This window comes from Passer domesticus, chromosome 1, assembly GCF_036417665.1.
Source record: "Passer domesticus isolate bPasDom1 chromosome 1, bPasDom1.hap1, whole genome shotgun sequence".
Taxonomy (NCBI): domain Eukaryota; kingdom Metazoa; phylum Chordata; class Aves; order Passeriformes; family Passeridae; genus Passer; species Passer domesticus.
The window spans coordinates 7,344,347-7,365,715 of record NC_087474.1 but is presented as its reverse complement, the minus strand read 5'-3'; the positions used below and the strand labels follow the sequence as shown (position 1 = coordinate 7,365,715).

The 21,369-nt window shown below is 37.5% G+C and overlaps 1 protein-coding gene across 5 annotated transcripts in view; it reads right to left on the bottom strand.

Annotated features, from left to right (window-relative positions):
- RBM33 (RNA binding motif protein 33) overlaps nt 1-21,369 on the bottom strand; it is a 99,210-nt gene that overhangs the window by 56,373 nt on the left and 21,468 nt on the right. For 4 of the 5 annotated variants that reach the window (XM_064434412.1, XM_064434472.1, XM_064434635.1 and 1 more), the window contains exons 6-10: nt 20,899-21,009; nt 14,142-14,313; nt 9,755-9,960; nt 7,659-7,815; nt 2,458-2,516 (exon numbers count right to left, since the gene is read on the bottom strand). In XM_064434412.1, coding sequence (XP_064290482.1) covers nt 2,458-2,516; nt 7,659-7,815; nt 9,755-9,960; nt 14,142-14,313; nt 20,899-21,009 — 705 coding nt within the window. Of the gene's footprint in view, nt 1-2,457; nt 2,517-7,658; nt 7,966-9,754; nt 9,961-14,141; nt 14,314-20,898; nt 21,010-21,369 lie in introns of all 5 variants that reach the window. The other variant, XM_064434341.1, reaches the window with a different exon arrangement.

Genomic DNA, 21,369 nt, shown 5'->3' with positions numbered 1-21,369 from the left:
TAGATTTATGACTGGCAATTGATTAGCTCTGATTGAAGTTCTTCCCACATTTGGAGCACAGAGGCTCTCTGCACTGAGAGCTTTCTCTCCTAGATAAGACAGAAACTCAGAGACAAATTTTTTCTTCAGTTGCCCACTTCTGGTCTCTTCTTGCAAGAATTTAATTACTCTTCATGTTTCCACCTCTGTCACATTCAATCAAAAGAAACCATCCAGTTCAAAGTTCAAGGGGAAAGCAGACTGCAAATATTTAAATCTAACCTCACTATCTTTTAGAAACAAAGCAATCAGAAAAATCAGTTAACTATTATCCTTTGATTATGCAATCCTAGAAACAAGAGCAAATTCAAGTTATTACATATCCAGAGATTCTTTATACAATGAAGAAAAGGCTGAATGAACTGTACATAGTCTGGAGTACGTCTTTGATCTTTTACAAATGGCTTGTCAAAATTGTCTAACCACTGCTGCATTGCTTTAAGTCAACATTTATACATAAACAAGTGAATTATAATAGCACAAAGGCATCTGACATGTAACAGCAAAAAAGGTAGTTCTGCAAGATAAAACGTTAGTCAGAAAGTAAATTTGTCTTCAGCTCAAGAGCTAACATACTACATTTAATAAAACAAACATGAGATATGTACACAGTGACACTTAATTCCTAATCCTAATATGACTGATAACCCATGCAAAATTTATAAAGTACTTCAGAGGGGAAGTCCACTTTATAACTCAGTGAGCCATGGAAAGATGAAGCAACTTTCTCAGGGTCATGCAGCATGTTACTGCTGAAGCAGAAAAAAAAACAGTGAGGGCAACCAAATGACAATGCCAGACCCTTGTTCTTAAATCAGCCCTCCTCCTCCTTATGAAAATTTTATTATACTGACTCTTTCCTGGTGCACTGCTTATATAAATAAAAAGACAGCAAGCAGTCAAGTTTTTCCTGCAGGCTAAAGGAGCAAGAGTCTGACCAAAAAATGTTCAGTTTACTTTGTTCCCTTTTAAAAACTGCTGCATTTAGATTAGTTAGGTTTGCAATACTTCTCAACTTGCAGCCCCAAAAGTGAACAGGACTAAAATCTAATTTCACACTGATTTTAAAAAAAATTAATTTCCAATTTTTCTACACTGATGTAAACATACTTCAAAGATGCCAATTACAATGCCTTTACAGATATTCCTTATCCTCCAATTTCTTTTCCATCCCAAATTGTATTTACTGGCAAATTAACTTAGTATCAAAGAAAAACAAATGCAAGACACTTGTTTTCATAACAATTAAAACTACTTTCAAAATGTAAAGTCTCCCCATAATACTAAAGACTGCTGAAGAAACTACTTCCTCTGAAAACCACAATATTTTTAGTTTTAAAAAAAGCTCAAAAATATTTTCTTGAAGATATAACATGAATTTACTTAATGCAACTGTGCATTTTAACTTAATTTTTTAAGATTTCACAGAAGAAATGCAGCAATGTAAAGACTGTTTCTCTGCAAAATACAGATATCACAATTCCTCAGCCATAAGTCCTGTATGAAAAATATTCTGCATTAAAAACAACCAGGTCTGCATTGGGCAATCAAAAGTCACAGAAGGTTTCTGAAATTTGCTTCTTTCCAGTACATCTGATCTCTATGACAGAGATACTATAGAGATGTTCAGACATCTATTTTCCTCCTTCAACACTGCACACATCAACACATTTTTTGTGTGTTTTATATATTCGGGAAGTATAATATACAAGTTTTTACTTGAAAATACTTTAGGTATATTGCAACCTAGGTATTTTGTTTATTTTAATACCCTGCTAACCATTTCAACTAGAAATCTAGGATAACAAAACTGAAATGATGAGGAAAGTTCTAGAAGCATGCACTCCTTCCATTCATAGAATTTAAAAAAATTATGAAGTGAAATTATCTTAGTGAAGCAGCTAAGTGTCTTGTTTGTTTTCATTATTAGAAACAAAGAAAGCAAGGTCATGCAATGCCAGTTCTATTTTTTACATAAAAAACACGAGAGTGTTGAAATACCTTTAGTAATGATAAAAATGATTGCTGCATTTTACAATAAATACATATTACTGCTTTTTAAGCTTAGGGATTATTTCAAATGGCCTTTTATTATATCAAATAAAATAAGGATTCTATTTATACAGAAAGAGTCAAGTAATAAAATGAAGCCCATATTCCTTAAGACAAGATGCATTCATGCCTTTTCCACTGGAGAGACTGGTTCAACAATTTTACAGTTAAACAGAATTAATTCTACTCTCAAAAATCCATTGACCTTAAGCTTTTAACAAACATTTTCAACTGCAGAGTGTATTGTCAATATTTACAAATCCTTAAAATTATATTTCACTAGAACAGCTTTTATTTGCTATATTAATATTTCCTTGCAAATGTATGCTTATCCATATCAGAGAAGAAGAAACAGCTGCTACTCACAGGAAATCTCTGGGGTCCTACAGCAGGTCTTGGCTGGGCAGGAACTGGCAGCAAGGGCACTGAAACAAGAAGCACCTTTTAACACCATTTGTTTCACCTAACAGTTGTTGTAGTTATTTCCAAAAGCATTTGCAATAAAAAGCCATGATTAAAATCTGTTACTTTTACTCTCACATGTCACAGTTCCTACAATTAACTTTAACCAACCGTTCCCTCCCCTACAACATGCAACAGGGCAATTAGGATTCTCCTAGTTAATTTACATAATTTAGTTCTGCTTTTTCCAGAATTAAATTGCTCCTTGTTGCAGGAAGGCAAACTAGAACAGTTATTCAGCCAAAGACATCCCTTAGACAAAGCTGACAGAGACACTAACAATAATTTCATGTTTCAAATAGAAGGATACATGATTAATTTGCCTTCTCAACTTCATGCCACTCAACATTTCCTAGGCATCTCCCAGTCTCACCACCAAACTACCACATGAGAGACACTAAATGGTAAAAATTGCTGCTCATGAGGGTAAAATGAGGCAGGCAGCTGCAATTAACAGCACACAAAAATTACTTAGTCTGGCTGGCCTTGCCACCAGAGTGGTGTGTGCAACATTGATCACAGAACTGCTGACCTCAGATGAAAGACAGTGATTGCACAGAGATACTGAGAAGAATCAGGAGACCTTTTCCTGAAAAAATAACCTCTAAAACTAGTATTTCAGGGGGATTAACATGGATGAACTGTCCTTACAATTGCACTTTGAAATGCTAGTCACAAAAAGCTATTTCCCAAAACATTCACTTAATGTTATGGCAAAATGCACAAAGTGCTACAGCTGGATCACCTTGGGAACTGAGCCTATATTTGAATCTCGAATACAAAGTGTAACAACAGCTTTCCTATTTTCCAGAGCACTTTCTATTTCCTCTCACAGTTGTGTCAAGTGGTTAAAAGTACAAACATTTCCATGTTAAATGAAGGCCTAGAGAAGTTAAATAAAGCATTTCCAACCACATAATGTGTTTGCTCATTTGCTAAAAGCTTTTACTAAGATTCTTCAGTTTGTTTTTAGCACTTCTGAAAGTGATAGGAAAACATTTTCCAGGCAGGATTAAACACTGACTTTGCAGACAGCTACTGTGTTACACTTCAGAGCAGGGAAGATACTAAGAAATGCTTCCAGTTAGAGAGAGAAGTTGAATGCATTTCCCCACACAGAAGTTCGCTAAGATGCCTCAAAAATCCCTTTTCCCTTGGAAACCGAGGCACAAGAACTAATGCATTAGTGGTTTTTTTTCAGTTCATGTCCATGTCTGGCTTCTATCCACTTTCATTAAGTACTTGTGGTTTGCTGGTTCAGAGACTGATGGGGTAAACTAATTGCAGCAGTCTTTCAGCACGGGAGGACTGTGTGCAAGCTTTGTATCACATTACACCAGAAAATGACTGGAATAGTTTCATCCTGGCTTCTAATGAACATCTGTTGGTATCAAACAGCCATAGCCACACAGAAAAAAACTGGTAAGATGCTCTTGACAGACCTAGTCCTGAAACAGTTCAGGTATTACAGGTCAAAGAGGCATTGAGAAAAATAGCATAAGGTGGGAAATGTAGAGAAATGTCAACTGAACTAGAGTCTATTCCAGTATCCTGCCTCCAGCAGTAGCATATAAATTCATATATTTATATCTTTTCAACAAATTAATTTAATACTCATGAAAGATAGTAGTTCAAAATCTGTGCCCTTTCAATCCTTGGACACTTGCTTAAGCAGCAAAGAAGTCTCAAGCCCTCATTTTCTTGATGTCAAATATTCCATAGGTGTTAAAAGTATGTTTCAAAAATAATACACAGCATGTTGTAAGGCACTATTTTAAGAAGATTAAATTGCTTCTTGCTATAAATTCCAACACTATACTGGAAAAGATGAAGAAGCAATTCCCACACTGATTATTCAGGAGAATTATAATGTGATTTTTCCCAAGACACCAAACAGTTTTCAAAAGGTAAATGGCATAGTGAGCTGCCATAAACTGCTCATTAGTTCATGTCAATGTTGGCAGCACCACAGGATCCCTGAAATAGTTACTTCAGATATAAACATTTAAGGGGAAAAATGCAACACCTATTACCACAGGTTAAATCAGTACTTAACAGTGCATCTATGTACAGTTCTCCTGCACAAATAAATTGATCATACTCAAGTTTGGACACACATTCAGTGAAAAATTACTACCTACAACTCAAAAGTAATTTGCAGAATAGAACACAAAGAAAAGATAAAACTATGAGACAAGCTAAAAGATATGGGATTCAAATGCCACAGCTGAACACCAACTGCACAGTACCTGCAGCAGGTATCCACAGAGACTCATCTTTTAAGGGTTTGACAGACCAAGTCCTCAATCATTTATGAAGCTTCAAAGACTAAAAATAGTACCAATCCATTTGAAACAAAACTGACTTGAAAGTAACTATTTTTTTCAAATCAGGATTCAAGGCTGGGCAGGGAGATGGTGGCCACTGTAAAGAGATTTGCCTTTGAAACATCAAAGGAATAAGCCAATGACTGGATTCTTCAACAGTGTTTCTACTCCTTTTCAGGCTGAAGTAGCTCAGAGCTCTTATTTTATTCACATGAAAATTTCCTAACAATTTACAGGTGGTTTGAGTCTATTTTAGAAAATACTGATACAGTGAACGCATTTCAAGACTAACTCAAACCAAAAAGATGTTTAAAAAGTGTATTTCTAAGATGTGCAGTTAGGAAGAGTGTCCCTGCTGCTGACAATTAGAAGTGTGTGAGCTTTATCCTGCCATAAAATTAGAGAGGAAAAAATGCCAGTCTACACTAAAACATGACAGCACACCATTAAAATTACCAGAACCTAAGTGTGCATATCATGCACTTCCAGACATGGCATTTTTCGCTTCCAGGCATCACATTTTCAAGAACAGAATCCCAATAAACTTTGGAGAATACAGTCAGATAGGTGCAATGTGTAAAGTCCCTCATGTATGTGGAAACATGTTCAGCCAAGAAGAGGCAGGACATCATCAAGAACACAAAGTCAATCTGATCTTTCATCCTTCCTGTTATCCTGAAAGAAATGATGCTGCAAGTGAAACACATCTTTTTGTTGCCAACCACCAGTCTCTGCCTACTGGGGCTTCAAGCAGATGGATTAAAGGAAGACTTTTGAAGAGGAAGTTTGGAACAGCACTTCCTGCACTGGAATGTCTATCTACCATTTGCCTGCAGTGACTGCTTTAAAATTCACATTAATATGCAAATACCATTGAAGATTTTAGAATTTAGCTCATTTATCTACAGAAAGCTCCTGATTTTCAACACATTTTCACATTTTCCTTATGTGTACAAGTGTTTACTTTCATGTAACATAACTACTGCTACAGATTAAGACTGAGATGGCCACTATTCTCAGTCACTGCAGGAGACTCAGCTTCCAATAAATGCTCTCTAATCAAGAAGATGAAATTTCTACAGTGAATTAAAAGATCATATTTAATAGTATGTTGCACAGCTATTAGCAGAAAAATTCAGTAGTCTTGCCAAGGACTCTTTCAGTAAAATAAATGGCACAAAGGGATTTCATATGAAGCAGCTGCCATCATACACAGAGCAAGAATGCCCTTGCTGAATGCAGGTTTTAACGCCATTCAACAATCTCAACTCACTCTCCAACTAAGAGAACACCTGAACTTTTACAAGCCAAGAAATGAATGTGTACATAAAGTCAGTAGATGTAAGATCTAAAAAAACCCAAGAACACCCTCCCCTTTACAAATCCAGTACTGAAGATCTCCTAACCTGCAGGAAGTACACAACTTTCTGGAAATGAGGATGTGCATGAAGACTGAAAAACAGACTGTGAACAAGATCAAGCAAGAGACCTGCAACAGCTACAGTGCCACAGACATAGAGGCAAAAATGAGAAGAGCCTGAAGCTGTGCAGCAATGCAAAAAAAAACTCCTCAGACAGAAGGAAGAAAATACACTGGGAAACTTCTGACATTAGGCAAAAGGACAAGCCCTCAGTCCTCAGTAGCCATTCCCAGGATTATGATCGCATTTGCCTACCTAGATAGAAAAGATCTGGTACTGTTTCACAGGGACAGAGAAAAGGCATCTAGAATAGTCTAAAAGCAATTTTTGCTTCTCATTAAACAGTAACTTACTTTGGTAGTGCTAGAAAAATGCACAGAAGGTACAAATTCACAAGTAAAGGTTCTTTTGGAGTGTTTCCAGATAATCTGTCCTGATGCATAATTTTGTGGGAAGCACCACAGGGAAAAGCAAAATAAACTCTCTGACACAGCTACTACAAAGCCATCTGTGAGAAGCAAAACAGACCTGCATACACTGGCAATATTCTACCCTGCCAAATTCCTGCTTTTCATTGGTCAAATCAATGAAGCAAAGATAGCACTGGCTTGGAGTTCTGCTGATGTGGAGGGGGAAAACACAGAAAACCTAATGGTAAATATCTATAAATATTTATGTATTTCTTTAGTCTGTCTTGTCCCAACATAATCAGAAATCAGAGCTATGCAGGTATCTTTTTTAACCCTCTCTGGGATTAAACACTTCCTAAATAAGCAGTACTATGAACAGCTTTGCTGAGAGCTACCCTAAGAAGCACAGCACAAATGCTTGTGTTAACTTAGAAAAAAAAAACATATTTGCAAATCAAAACAATTACAGATATGACTTTGTGAAAGGAGAATTGAGGGCATGTATCTCGTTAAGAAAGAACAGCAACTGGTATTTTTCACAGAGCAATTACATTGCAAGGAGTGCCTCAGTACCCTCTCACCAAAACAGGGAGATGGTCCTTGGAAATTCACAAATTGCAGTATTTTCCTAGTTTTGAAAACTGACATTTATTGTTTTTTGAAAAGCACATTCTCTTTTCAGTTTCCATTTTTACTGCTCTTCTCAGGCTTTACATTAGACTAGCAAACATGGTAGAAGCTGAAAAGGCTTTGCTTGCTCATTTGGCCACAGTCCAACAACATTATGTCTTACTTGAGGCAAAACATTTGTTTCAAGCTTCAAGAAAAAAAAACCAGCAGCCTGAAGCACATTTCCATGAAGTGATAAACAAACAAATTGTTCCATCTCTGGCAAAGAATGAGATGAGTCACGCTTGCATGACTGGGAAGGTGCCCACAAAGCTCACCTTGCACAGGCGTCACGACCGTCCCCTTGAAATGCGGATTTATGTGGATGTTCTTCGGCTGCTGAGGTGTCACTGGAGGGGGAGTCATCATTATTCGAGGTGTTTCTATCTGAGGGGGCATATGTAGCCCTGGAGGAGGAGAAGAATGATGCTGATGCTGTAAAGGAAGCAGAGATTGTAACTGTTGCTGCTGCTGCTGTTGTTGCTGCTGCTGTTGCTGTTGTTGGTGTTGTTGCTGCTGCTGTTGCTGCTGGAACAGACTCATAACAGGTTGCTGGTGTGTTGGAATTAACCTCTGTGAGTGAGTCTAAAGTCAGACAAAAGAACAGAGTCACTAGGCTTTAAAGTTAAAATATCCTGACATAAATGAGCACAAAACCAAGACAACTCTGGAGAACAATTAAGGCCAATTATGAACAGAGAAACTTTTTTCCTATAATCAACTGGTTCCACTAAAAACCATCAGCACAGGAAAGCAAAGGAGCAATCAAAAACATTCACGTGAAGGAGAAGGCAACAAAGAGCAAAGAAGCACAGGGAATGCAGACACATTCTCTCATTTTTAGCAGTGAAACTGTCTAATTTCATATAAAGTCAGGGTTCTGCATATGTCAGTGTTATTAACTGCAATAAGGTTTATGTGAAGATCACTAGAAATCTGAGTCATAGTACAAAAAAAATTCACTACCTTTTGTCTCATGTATACAAGAGCCTCTCTGAGATAACAGACCTAGTGCTGGCAACAGAAGTCAAAATACAAATTCAGATATCAGTGCAGCACAAATTCAAATACTCTTCAGTACCAGTGCTGCACACCTATCCATACTGCTTTGAAGAAAAAACTCATTTGTAGATATCTTTCAAATATATTATCCAAACACAGAAGAAAGTCTCTTGCTGCTCAACTCAAAAACAAATGGCCAAAATCAGTGCTAATAAAAAAATATTGTGTCTCTTTTCAGAGACATTTCTGCCTCTCAAGTGACTGTTACTAGCTCTCAGTCCTAGACGGCAACTTCCAAGTGGCAGTGCAAGAAGAGACCCAAAGAGGCAACCTTCTAGCAACAGAGGTGTGACAGACTGTTTCTTCTTTCTTTCAGTATACATAAAGCAAAGCAGCCACACAGTATGCACAATAAGACACTGTGATGAACACAAAAATATTTACATTTCAAATCAAAATAGCTTGCAATGACTGCAGCAAAACAGAAAAAAAATTTCACTGCTGAAAAAGCATGAAATACACTACTGCAGGGCTCTCAAGCACTGAGATATCCACTGACTCCTGGCAGTGACCAGCACCTACTTACTGCTGTTGGAAAAAATCACCTTTGTTTAACAAAGATGACTTTGTCCTGCAAGATATACAAAGAGCTTGTTCTACAATCTCAGCTTCCAGTATATTTTATGACAGTGAACAAAAAAAAATGTTGACCTCTTGATCACTTGGAGATGGTTTTGGTTTTTGCAAGGTTTTTTTGATGGAAAAAGTAAAGTCTTACTCTTGTGATAAAAAGCACAGCAGAGAAATAGAAAGTAGTAACAAAGCTAAATTTCATTTGAAATCCCAAAATAGTAACTTATCTAGTAGTGAAGTGATGATTACTGTACTAGGGATTTATTTACCTCCATAGTAGCATAGCTTATATGCAAATAGATTTTTTAAAGAAGTATCAGCAAAAATATTACCTTGACAGAACCCAGGAAGTATTTTACAGAATTGTATTTTTAAACTACATTATTATAAATAATAGGGACCTGAACATGTTTCCATGTTACATGCAGACTTCTCAGAGGAATTTAGTTTTTCCTCCATCCTTATGCAAACCAGCAGGTAAGTCTGACTGTGATTCATCACTCAAAAAGCACTTTTCCTTTGGAGGTCTTGAGATTGCTCAAGGTGAAGCCAGTAACAGGACTAAGCACATTACAATCATCAGATCACACAAAGCCCACACTGCCTAAGAGTGCCCTGAAAGAGCAGAAAGTCTACACTGGAATATATATTCCACCTTTGCAAAGATTCATGATTTAAAATACATTTCTCCACAACTGCCTGTAAGGACGCTCAAAGAATACTAAGGATTGAAAGGTACCATTGATGGCTGGTTTGGCAGCAGTGCAGGCCTGTGATCCTTCATTCTTCCCCTATCATTATTGTCTCTCCTTTGTTCTCCCATTCCGTGGCACATAACTGAGCCTCCTCTTCTCCCTCCTCTCCTGGAGCCGTACCGCCCCTGCTTGAGCTGCCTTTCCCTCTCTTCAAATTCACGTAATGCTGCTTGGGCTTCTGCAGAAAGCTCTGTTGAGAGAGAAATGGGAAAATTATTTTAGCTTTGTGCTGAGAAGGTGGAAAACACAATGACAAATAAAACACTGCCAGAACGACAGAAGAATCCCTGTAACTAACATAAAATTTGCAGGCGCTTTGATCTCCTTTAGGTGGCATGTTAACATTTCGTTAAAGACATATTTACAAGGGAAAAGCACAGATACTTCTGTCTTCTGCAAAGGCAAAAAGCAGCAGATAAATGCAACAAACATGAACAAAAAGGTTTGGTTGTTTTCTTTTTCAAGATGGTATTGAAGTGTGCCTTCTGCTCTTAGAGGAGGCTGTGGCTCAGCTCAAAGTTTTGTTATCTTTAATATCTCACTCATCTGCAGATGACAGGCAAGACAATGAATCTGCAGTAAACTTTACAGTAAAGGATCTGTTGAGTCTTCCATATAAACAGATTTTATGCACCAGACTCTTCTGCACATTGGTCCATTCCAAAGAAGGACATTCTGCTTGCTGAAGTGTTTCTAGTACATAACTACTTAATTTTTGTTTTACTGTATGTGGTTTAAGAACCAACTGTACTTCACAAGTGGTAATTCCACTGAAGAGAGAGCACACATTATAATCTGTGCTCAGCTCAAGTCAAACACGTGGCGGCTGGTAACACCCACTCAACTCACAACACATGTAAACACCAGAAAACACATGGTACTCAGCCAAGACAAATGACAAATAAAAGCTATTTTGAATTAATATAGTATTTACTTGTCAATACTACACAAAGTGGCTGTAATATTGGAATTAAAGTAACCAGTATCTGGCAGGAGACATTACTACTACGTCTCCACACCACTAGATACCCTCTCCCAAGAATAAATAACTAAATCAATTAGAAAACTCTTACAATTTGTGAGTCTAAAGGCCAAAGCTATTTAAACCACCACCATCTTTAACATCTTCATAAGTAATCTCTATTAGTCTTTGAAGTTGAGGACTGACAGAAGGGCAGAAAAGGGTGAGCACTGAGCATTCCCTCTGCAGCAGTTGTTCTTACTTTGCTACAAAAACTACCTGCATGACTGAGCTGCAGTGACTGTAAATTTGCATATCCCAGTTTTCAGAAGTATTCAGCACCTCCACAAAGCAGAAGCTTTTCAATTTTTTTAAAGTTCTGAACTTGCTGATGGCCTGTAAGAACACAGCAAACATGACAGACTTCTAAAAGCCCAGGATCTGCCTGAGTTTCCTATTTCATTTTTGTATGTTGGTGATGAGACAAGTTTCTCCACCTCCTTTTCCCTCCACTCTGACACCACAATTGAATTGAATGGCACAAAGCCTTAATAAATACTCTTATGAAATGCTACCATTGCCCTCAAAGCACAGCAGAGCCCAAGACAATCAGGCTTTATCAGGAAAATCTTACAGAATGTTTAGAATGAGGGAAGGAACCACAGTCCCTCAAGTCTTAGGTATGAAATGTGCATTTCTGACAAAAATTAAGAGAAATGTACTCTTGCCCAAAGCAATTAAAAGCATTAGATGCAAATAAAACAACTGCCATAGCCATCTTTGGCTGCCAGGGATCAAAAATGCTGGTTAGGTGGGAAAAACCAAGCTCTGATTTCAAGTCTTCTTCTTCTCCACACCTGAAGCAAGCTGTGCTTCTTCAGAAAGCCACAAACACTGAAAGGCAAATGTGGGCTTTGACCTGACCTGTCTAAAAGACATACCCCTACTCTCCACATATCCAAAGGGGAAAATAGTGCCACTATGTTACAAAAGCAAGACCATGACCAAGTCTCTCAGCCTCTTGAGCACACACTGAAGGACACTGAATAGAAACAACTCTGGAAGAAAGGATGGGCTGCTCCAAACAAAATTACTTCAGAGCACTGTGCTCATTAAGCTTGGGGAAGGGATGACAGCATCCATGCAAAGTCAAGTCTGTCAATCTTGGATGTGTAGAATCACTCTCCTTAAAATACATAATTTTTTTCCTCCTGACTTTACACAAAATTTCTCAAATTTTTAAGGCCATGTCCTTAAAGGCACAGTCCACAAGCTCAGTTTTTCAGACAAAATAGAGACCAACTTTGGAAAGAAATCCCAAACAAAACCACACACAAATTCACATCCATACTACATCTATGACACAGAAGTACAATATAACCACTGGATTTTAAAAATAAGAAGATTACATCAACACCAAGCATACTTCCTCCACAAAATGCCATTGAGGACAACTGTCCAACCTGTGAAGAATTTTGCTTAGACACATAAGTGCAGGTTCAGAACCCTCTTGCAGAAGTTAAAACTGATGCCATGAGCACCTCAAGTGCTGCATCACCACACAGCAAAATATAGTCAGCTCTCTTTTGAGGGGGGCTGCAGATTGAATTTGAGAGCACTGTGTCACACACACAGAGATCAAGCAGAGGAGAAGGCATGGGAGACGGTTTTGCAAGGAGAGAAACCACAAAAACTGTCCCTGAAAGCAACCTCAGACTGCTCAAGAAAAGGGGTGATAAGCAGAGGAAGAAGAGATTCTCCTTCCTTACTTCCCTGAGCTCTTCCAAAGCACAGCCAGGGATTCATTCACATGAATATATACATACACATATATGATATGCAGTATGTTGTCATTTCTCCTCATCATCCAGATCTGCAAACTGATTACACTCTGTGCTTCTGCACACAGAGCAACTGGACAAATTTAAAACACTCACTTTAACTTCCCAGCCCTGCCTGAAATCTCAGACATGAGGCATCACAGTGAACATAAGCCAGCTAAGCAGGGCATAACAATTACTGCCACATCCAGCTGACCTTTGTTAGCATTTTGCAATTGGTTCTGCATAAAAGTCTAAGGGTTTGAGTTGGGTATTTTTGATTAGACAGAATGGTACTACCAAAACTAAAGTATTCTTTAAGATATTTCTCCTCTTCACATTCCTTAAGATGTAACTACATAAAGAGAATAATGACAATTCCCACTCTGAGAAGGCTTCACCTACAGGCACTGAAAGAAGATAGGTACTTCTTATCAAAGGTGACAAACTTGGTATTGCTAGAAAGGAATTGGAGAGCTGTCCTACAATACCCCTCTTCTGGACTTTGAAAATCCATTCTTTAGATTATCTTGGATGAAGAAATATTTAGGAAAGATCTTAGTTACATTACTGAGAACACTGTATTTTTACATCTTTTTTACCAGCACTCACTTGGTCTCATCTTGACTGTACAGTTCTCACACACACAGTTAATGCAGTGAATCAGCAATTATTTTTCTAGTGTCTCTAAGTGTCAAGATTAATTTCACTATTGCTGGTAATAAAATGGTTTCAAATGACATCTTTAATCAGTAAGTAAGAATGCACTCCTCCAATAGAGACAAGCTGTCACAAAAGGTCACCAAAATGTGACAGGATGGAAATTACGTTTGTAACTTCAACTGAAATGTTAATTCCTCTTTAAGTGTTTTCTGAACTATGTTCATGTTTTAGAGTAAGGAGATGTAGGTCTGCAATGAAATTTCATTTTTAAACCATAGCAGCTGCAAAAATTTGCTCTATAATCTTAAAAGGAAGCAGATATTTACATGCAAACAGAATTTTTTGTGGTTTAACCTTTTACCACATGGTCAGTTATCTGGTCTCCATCAACAAATTATTAAGAAAAACTAGTATGAATAGAAACCATTTCACAACAGCAATATTGTATTTTTGCCAAACATTAATTTAAAAACATCTTTGTATAATCATCCACATATGCACTTATCTTTTCCTTGTATCTCAGAGCTACATCCCAGATCACTTTGAATTACATTTAAAAGTCTAATTCAAATCACTGTTCCTTTAACAGTCAAGCTCCACTATAAGGTTTTTTCCTTATTGGTCTTGTTTTTATATTAAACTAAAGAATAAATCTACAGATACCTGAAAAAAAAATGCAATTGTCCTTTACCTTGCAATTATATGCAGAAATTTAGTTATTCCAGTACACTCTTGTTTTTAAAATATTCTGTTTTGTCAAGCCACCAATACCTTTGGCATAAACAAGATACAGTCTCTATGTGGTTTGTAGAGATATGGTCTCATGGCTGGAAATCCATTTAAAATTCACCTCTGTTAAAACATCCTTTGCCCTTTACTATCATTCATCACAACCCTGCAAAACAATCCATTGCCACAAAACCTCACCCAAAGTTTCTGGAATGTTTCTCCTTTCTCTTGTCACATCTGAGAGCCTGATGATCGTTCCTTCTTTCCGTTCAGTTTTGAAACGTAATCGTCCAGACTCCTCATCATCATCCTCCTCCTCATCAGACTCTTCTTTTGCTTCTTCTTGAAGTTCCAGAGACCCAATAGCTGCCTAAATCATAAAAACCAGAGCACATGCAGACTCAAAAATCAAGTTTCTTGCAAACAGTATCAAAAGCAAAGCTTTCTTTAAAAGGCCCTTTGTAGAAATCTTGCTGGCTTTATACACTGTGCTCATATATAATTCAGTGAACATTTAAGAGCTGGTCATTTTTTTAAAAATAAAAATATATTTACTACATAATAAATAATAAAGTAAAATATATTTAGAAAATAAGTTTGCTGTAAAAGGGATTATTGAAACTCCAGTTAGAACCTCCATTCTATTAGTAGGTACTTCTGCACACAGATTTTTGTCACTGTGACTATGATGCAAACCTTGGTTACTACCAGATTCAAATAATAAGAACAGTAAAATCCTATATTTTTTTCATCTTTTAACAATTGTCAGTACCATACTGTTTAAAAAAACCAACCAACATGATAATTTTGCATCTCAATCCCATTCCTCTAGGTATGTATGCCTTTACTTTGTTCTTCAAATACTTCTCAGTTTCAATTCAGTAATGGACAGGGAGAAGAATAGGATTGGACAAATTTGAAAATGCTCAATTTTTATTCTGGATGCTATTGGAATGCTTCTGGAATTTACTTTCCAGTTCTCTCTAAAACAGAGAACATTTATTTAAATAGAACAATGTTCCAAATGAAAATGGATCACTCTCCTTCAAATGAACAGAAACAAAAAAAAAAATTCATTTTCACATGTAGGCCTGATGAAAATGTCCAGAGTGTTACAGAAGTTATAGTGGATTTCTACAACATTAGAAGTGTTCTAATATCATGTGATTCTCCATAAAAATTTTTGGTTACTGTGTATTTCATTATTTCTTGTACAAGCCTACTTGTTCATTTCTTAGAGCCTGTTAAATTAAAATGCACATGCATTTTAATTCTATGCAAAGCCACTAAATACATCATAAATTTAATGCTGCTTGAGGACAGTTAAAAAATGAGCTAAATCTAACATGGAAAAATGGTTTAATCTTCTAATTAACCAGATCAGTGCAGAAATGTATATGAGAAAGGCACAGCAAGTGTGACAGTCAGGTGGACAGATATTAAATCACAAATCAAGAAAGAATTAATGGCATAATTGTGCAAGAGATTGCAAATTTCCCTATCCAACAGCCTAACTTCATCCATAACCAAAATAAAAATGTGTGATGCAAGATCAGAGACAGGATGACCTGGCAAAACAGCTTCTGCTTTAAAAAAAGGACAGCAAACCTTATGAGCTCAAGCTCAAAGCCACTCCAGCTTTGGTCTGGTGAATAAATGATCTGTATACTTAGTTACAGGGCTTTAATGGCTACTCCATTAGATCCCAAGTTGTGTTTTATCCATTCCAAACTTTTCAGCACTCCATTTCCTGACCTCACAAAACTGCTTTAAGACATACAGCTAAGAGAACACTCAAATTTTACAAATGGCTTTAAGGCTTTCACATTACAAATATATTTATTTTGGTGTAACAACTTTATCATATTTTAAAAAAAAAAGGAGGTAAAGTCAACAGGGAAAGCAGGAAGAAAAAAACCACCTTCAAGACTGAAAGAAACCTCAAAAGCAAACCCAAACTAAGCACAACTGGTCTAATTAACATACCCACATATAATCAAAATACCTTTGAGGGCAAGCATTTGATACTCGTGGAACAGAGGAGGGATGTTAGCAAGGAAAGAGATGCTAACATGGTTTAATGAAAACAAACAACACCAAGAGAAAGACAGGGTTGGCATTTTACTTGGAAAAGAGGGACTCCCAAAAGAGCAAGGAGTAGCAATATCTCTATTAAATCTGTGTTTGCATAAATATCACAAACCCCATAATTTTACTGTCTCACTGCTTCTTTTTACAAACTTTTCCTTCAGATCAGGATATTGAAGTCAGAACTGGAGCAGCTGTTTTGCAAGACATGCTTACTCTAGACTGAGCCTCCTGCTCTACTCTAAAGCACAAAACCCCAGACACATCCATGGCCCTTAAAAGCTACACTGAAATTCTGGTTTTTATTAATCAAAGACTGGTCTCAATCATGTAATCTCATCTGTGAGTGCTAAACTTAATCGTGCAAGGCTCAACTAGGACTAGAAAGGGTAATGAAGTCCACATTTTCCAGAAAATTTCTGCTATGTTTTAATGAAATGCTATTTAAAAAAAACTGAAACTCTGTTGCATTTTGACAATTATTCTGGAAAAAAAAAATCTATTCTAAAAAGAAAACATCCCAATTTCTGACAGACTATCAGACAACTACTTACCTACAGAACAATTAAAAAACCCTCAAACTTTTCCAGACTGGCACTATTCTACTCTTACCCACTCATACCAATTCTGAAGTCTTGGTCTGACTCACTTTATTCATCAGCATAATGCTCATGCCACTCATTAACCAGCAACAGCCATACAAGCATTAAATATCAAAGACAAAAATACTATCAAGGAACCAATGAAAAAGCAGGCACCAAGGCAAGGCAGTGCTGGAGCATGGTACCTGACCCATGTCCAAATCTGATTACACCTTTTATTGAGGGATTTATGCAATGGACACACAAACATGTCTGACAGCCACCCATGTGCTGCAGGAAAGGTTGGCTGAGCAGGGCAGGAGCACACACCCTTCCCCTGCAGGTTGTTCTGCAGCTGTAAGATACAAGATTCCTACATGATCTTTTCCAGCTTCCAGCTGAAGAGAAGAAGCTGTTTTGCCCAGATTACAGCATGAATGGATTCTATGTTTCAAAAAGACAACTGCAGACACAGAATTAAGCCATATCATTACTCACAGCAATGGCTTTAGTACCTGCTAATCGTGAATATCTCTGCAGAGATGTTCACAGTCCTTGAATGGCCACTTGAGGTCACTGGACTGGACTCACCAGCCCAGGCTTCCCAAAGGGAGCTTTACATTTCCCACTGTGACACCCTGCACAAAGCTACCAAAGAGCTCTGCTGACCCTTACATAGAAACAGAATGACCTTTCTTTGCCACGAGGTCAGGGGTTCCTGCCATCCTCATCCAATAACTGTGCCCCACATCCCAGCCACTGAGCAGGACCCCTCACACTGGGTTCTGATCTGCTCTGGAGAAGGGGCGAGTGCTCCTGCCCCGAGCAGCTCACAGGCAGCTGCAGGAATGCCAACAGACACAGCCCAAGGGAAGCTGCACAAACACTGACAGCATGATCCTCCTAAACATGGGATCCTCCAAACAGTACTCAGGAGAGCTTTGTGCCAGACATTCAGAAGATGTGCAAAAATAACTAAATTATAGGTGAAACAAACAACTTTTACTAACAAGCCATAAAAAAGGAAGTGGAGGCATCTACTATGGGTTAACACTGAAGAAGCTGCAATTGTTCAATCCCAGGGGATCAAGAAGTAACAGGGGAGATAGGAAGATATTATACCTTTTCCAAGGGCACCTCAATTCTACAGATGAAAAATGAAACCAAGAAACAAGTCTAAGTGCCTTATAATATCTTTAAAAATTGGCTGTTTTGATTTGCACTCTTTCCACCACTTTGCTCCAGGCTGGCAGGTAGTGGTTTTCAAACCTGAACAACAGAACTAAAGTGAAGAAGTTCTGGCTAAACACAGATGGGAAAAACCAGACAGACACATTGGCCTTTTTTTCCCAAGCCTTTATTCTATCAAAAGAAAAGCAGTATGCAGCATTTCTTAATGAAATGATTTCTTGATTAAAGTACTCTTCATTTCTTATCAGCATAACCCAAGACAGTTTAAATTATGCAATGATAAATCTCCCATCATTGACTTCAGTTTTCTTCCAATATAAAACAAAGACATTATGAATTCTAATTTCATGAGATTTAATTCTTATGAACATTTCACAGAAGTAATTAGTGATATTTTTCCTCCAAAATATTTAGGACATGATACGTCATGTGGCCGTTCTACCACACCTATCTGCTGCTGAAACTTCTGGGTGTTGGGTTTTGCTTTATACCTTAGGAAGACAAAAATATTTTCTGAAGCACTGCTATGTTTTTCAAGGAAGTCACAGAGACTTGTTGTTTATTTAAAATTCAAGTTCTGCAATTTTAAGCACTGTTTCAAAAACAAACTTTACCTGCCTATTCCTCACTTCTCCCACCTGAGTGCCACTTGTAACAATTGTCTCACTTCCCTTATTCCCTGTTTTCTCCCATCAGACTCCAATTCCCAAGCCAGTCAGCTTTTCTCTTGCTTTACAAAAAGATTTCTTATTTCTTCATGCAATACAGTAAGAGGCTTTAGCTGGTTTTAATGTGGTAACTGCTTAAAATGAAACACCACCCAACATTCTCCTCTGTTACTCAGATGCTGAATTTCAACCAAGAGATGATAATGCTCTTTCTTTGTACCACATCCACTGCAGCTCCACTCTTGTGTTGCAGGAGAATGCCAACCCTTACCCCTGTTTACAAGTACTGAATGAGATTTAAGGAAAAGTGCTGTTACTTAACACTTGAATAAAGAACAAAACTCTTCAGAGCTGGAGGCAGGCACCTAACCATGCAGTGAACAGAAGTGAATGCTCTACAAAGATTCTCTCTCATGGTGGTATTCTTTGGAGAGTGCAACTGTGAGCCTTAGTGCCAAATGGAACTAAGATCCATACAAAATAATAAAGTAACAAAAAGATGGTACTGTTTTGGAAAAAAGAAACCTGTGACAATCTACAAACCATCAGAATAAAGCCAAAATGTAGAGTAACTGAAGGTATGGCCAAAACATTCACTTTATATGATGAACAAATTCCATAAAACCAATTAAAAACTTGCATTGATGGTACCTTTTGAATAAATTAAATTTAGTTCTGAATTAGACAAATTTAAACAATGGGATTATTAGAGAATTCTCACTCTGGAGTTGATTCTCCCCAAAAAGAAGCTGTGGGTTTTTTTACAGCACTAAGTCTGGCAGTGAGTCCCAGTTATGCATTTAATTTTACAGGGTGTGCATTGTGTCCATCATCTCAGACTGTGGCTGCAGATACAAATGCATCAGTTCACCTCCAAAACACCAAAACAAAATGTGCATCACCAATCCAGTGAAGGAATAAAAAGTGCTCCAGGATTTCACAGTTCTTTTGAAGGGTAAATTTAACACTTGGGAAGTAGGAAATTAATGACATGAATGTGTATTTGGGGCAAGATGTTACACTTGCAACAGAGGAGGCTGAAGGATGCAGGTGGTCCCTTTCAATGCACATCTCCACCTACCAAAAAATGTTTTACCAAGATAGGTTTGATACAACTGGAGCATCACAGCACACCCAACTGTGAGAACTTCATACAGTAATGCTGCTGTGTCTTTGAGGAATTAATTTCCTGATGAGTTAAAGCTCCAAAGAGGAAATACACTCTGACTACACTTCTCAGCAGGTAATCCATTCAATCCTATTTAATTAAGAACTGGAATAAAAGTAATATTAAAGCAGATTCCTGGTGGGGAAAGGAAAAAAATCTTACACCAAAAACTTACAGCAAATTAAAAATGGTTGTGATACTCCTGTCTAATAACAAAAGGAAAAACCTTGCAACACAGTTGAAGTGGTAAGATAAAAAACCAATTCTTTTATGAAAGCTTGCAGGTGCACAAAATATGGCATTACACATACATGATACAGGATTTCTGTAATTGTATACGTTTAATTAATTAGTTTATCTAGCCAGTATACCCAATAGGAAATCAGTTAGGCCAGCAACCCAACCCTGGGTCAGTTGGTCCAGGGGCTTCTTTCCCTTTTTTCTTGTTATGTCTCTTAGGTTCATAAGATACCCTTGTCAGGAATTAACTTCTTAAGAATAAGACTAAACAGGAATTTCAGGAATGTAGAGTAAAGGTTTGTTAAACTGTGAGAGAGGGCAGAAAAAATACTAGAAGCCACAAGAATATATATTAAAAATCTACAAGGCTACAGATATATGAAAAGCATATAAAAAGCTAAAAAAAAACTCTTCTAGCCATCACTACCAGGCTATAATTAGTAAATGCACACTTGGCAGACTTTAGCAAAAGCTTTCTTATTGCAAATGAAGGAACTCTCCATTTTCCTCACTGAAGATGATAAATCTCATAGGAATTTCAGTCTCAACACAAATTTCAAAACAACAATCTCTTTCCCTGCCTACAATACCAAACCTTCCATGCTTACACTCCCCTCCCTCAAAGGGGGTACCCAAGAACTGTATGTACATCCCAACAGCACCAATGATCCACCTGGAAAAGGAAGCACCACAGCTCTTGGAGATTTAACAGACTGTGCAGTATTACTGTCATTTCCTACCCAAATAAATAGGCCCCAGAGATTTCTAATGTTGAAGCCAAGACAAAGTAGGCACATTTTGGGCTTTCCCTTATGATTCTAGTCCCAAGGGGGAGAGAGGATCTGATGTATCTGACAATATAGATACTACCATAATTCATTTTATACATAAAGTACTACCACCAATAATTCAACACTGGCAAAGTTGCATCAATTCTTACCCAGCAGTATGTACAATTCTACAAAATCAAATTGTAACAGAACTAGTTATTTAAAATTTCCATTAAATTCATGACATACCTCTTCTGATTCATTAGCCATTGTCTGGGATTCTTCCAACTCCTCATCAGCTGCATACTCTCCTTGTTCTTCCATTGCTTGCTCATTATATGATTGCATGTAATCTTCATCCTAATGAAGTAAACAGGAAGGTGAAAAGACACAAGGCAAATGAATGGGTGGGGTCTGACTGCATTGCTGCAACAGCAGCAGTGTTGCATCTCTGGGAACAGTCAACTATAAGTGATATGGCACAGCATAATTAGCAGGGCTTTTAACTAGACAATGATTTCAGTATTATCAAAACCAAAACAGTTTCCATCCATATCCCAGCAATGTCATCCTAAAGTTCCCATATAATACAGTTTGTCCCAACTACTTCTACAGTACTTTCATCTGCATCCACTGATCACAAATTCATGAAGCAAACACTGCAGGACTTTCTGGCCATAGCACATAGACATTAACACCAGATTTCACCCATCAAATATA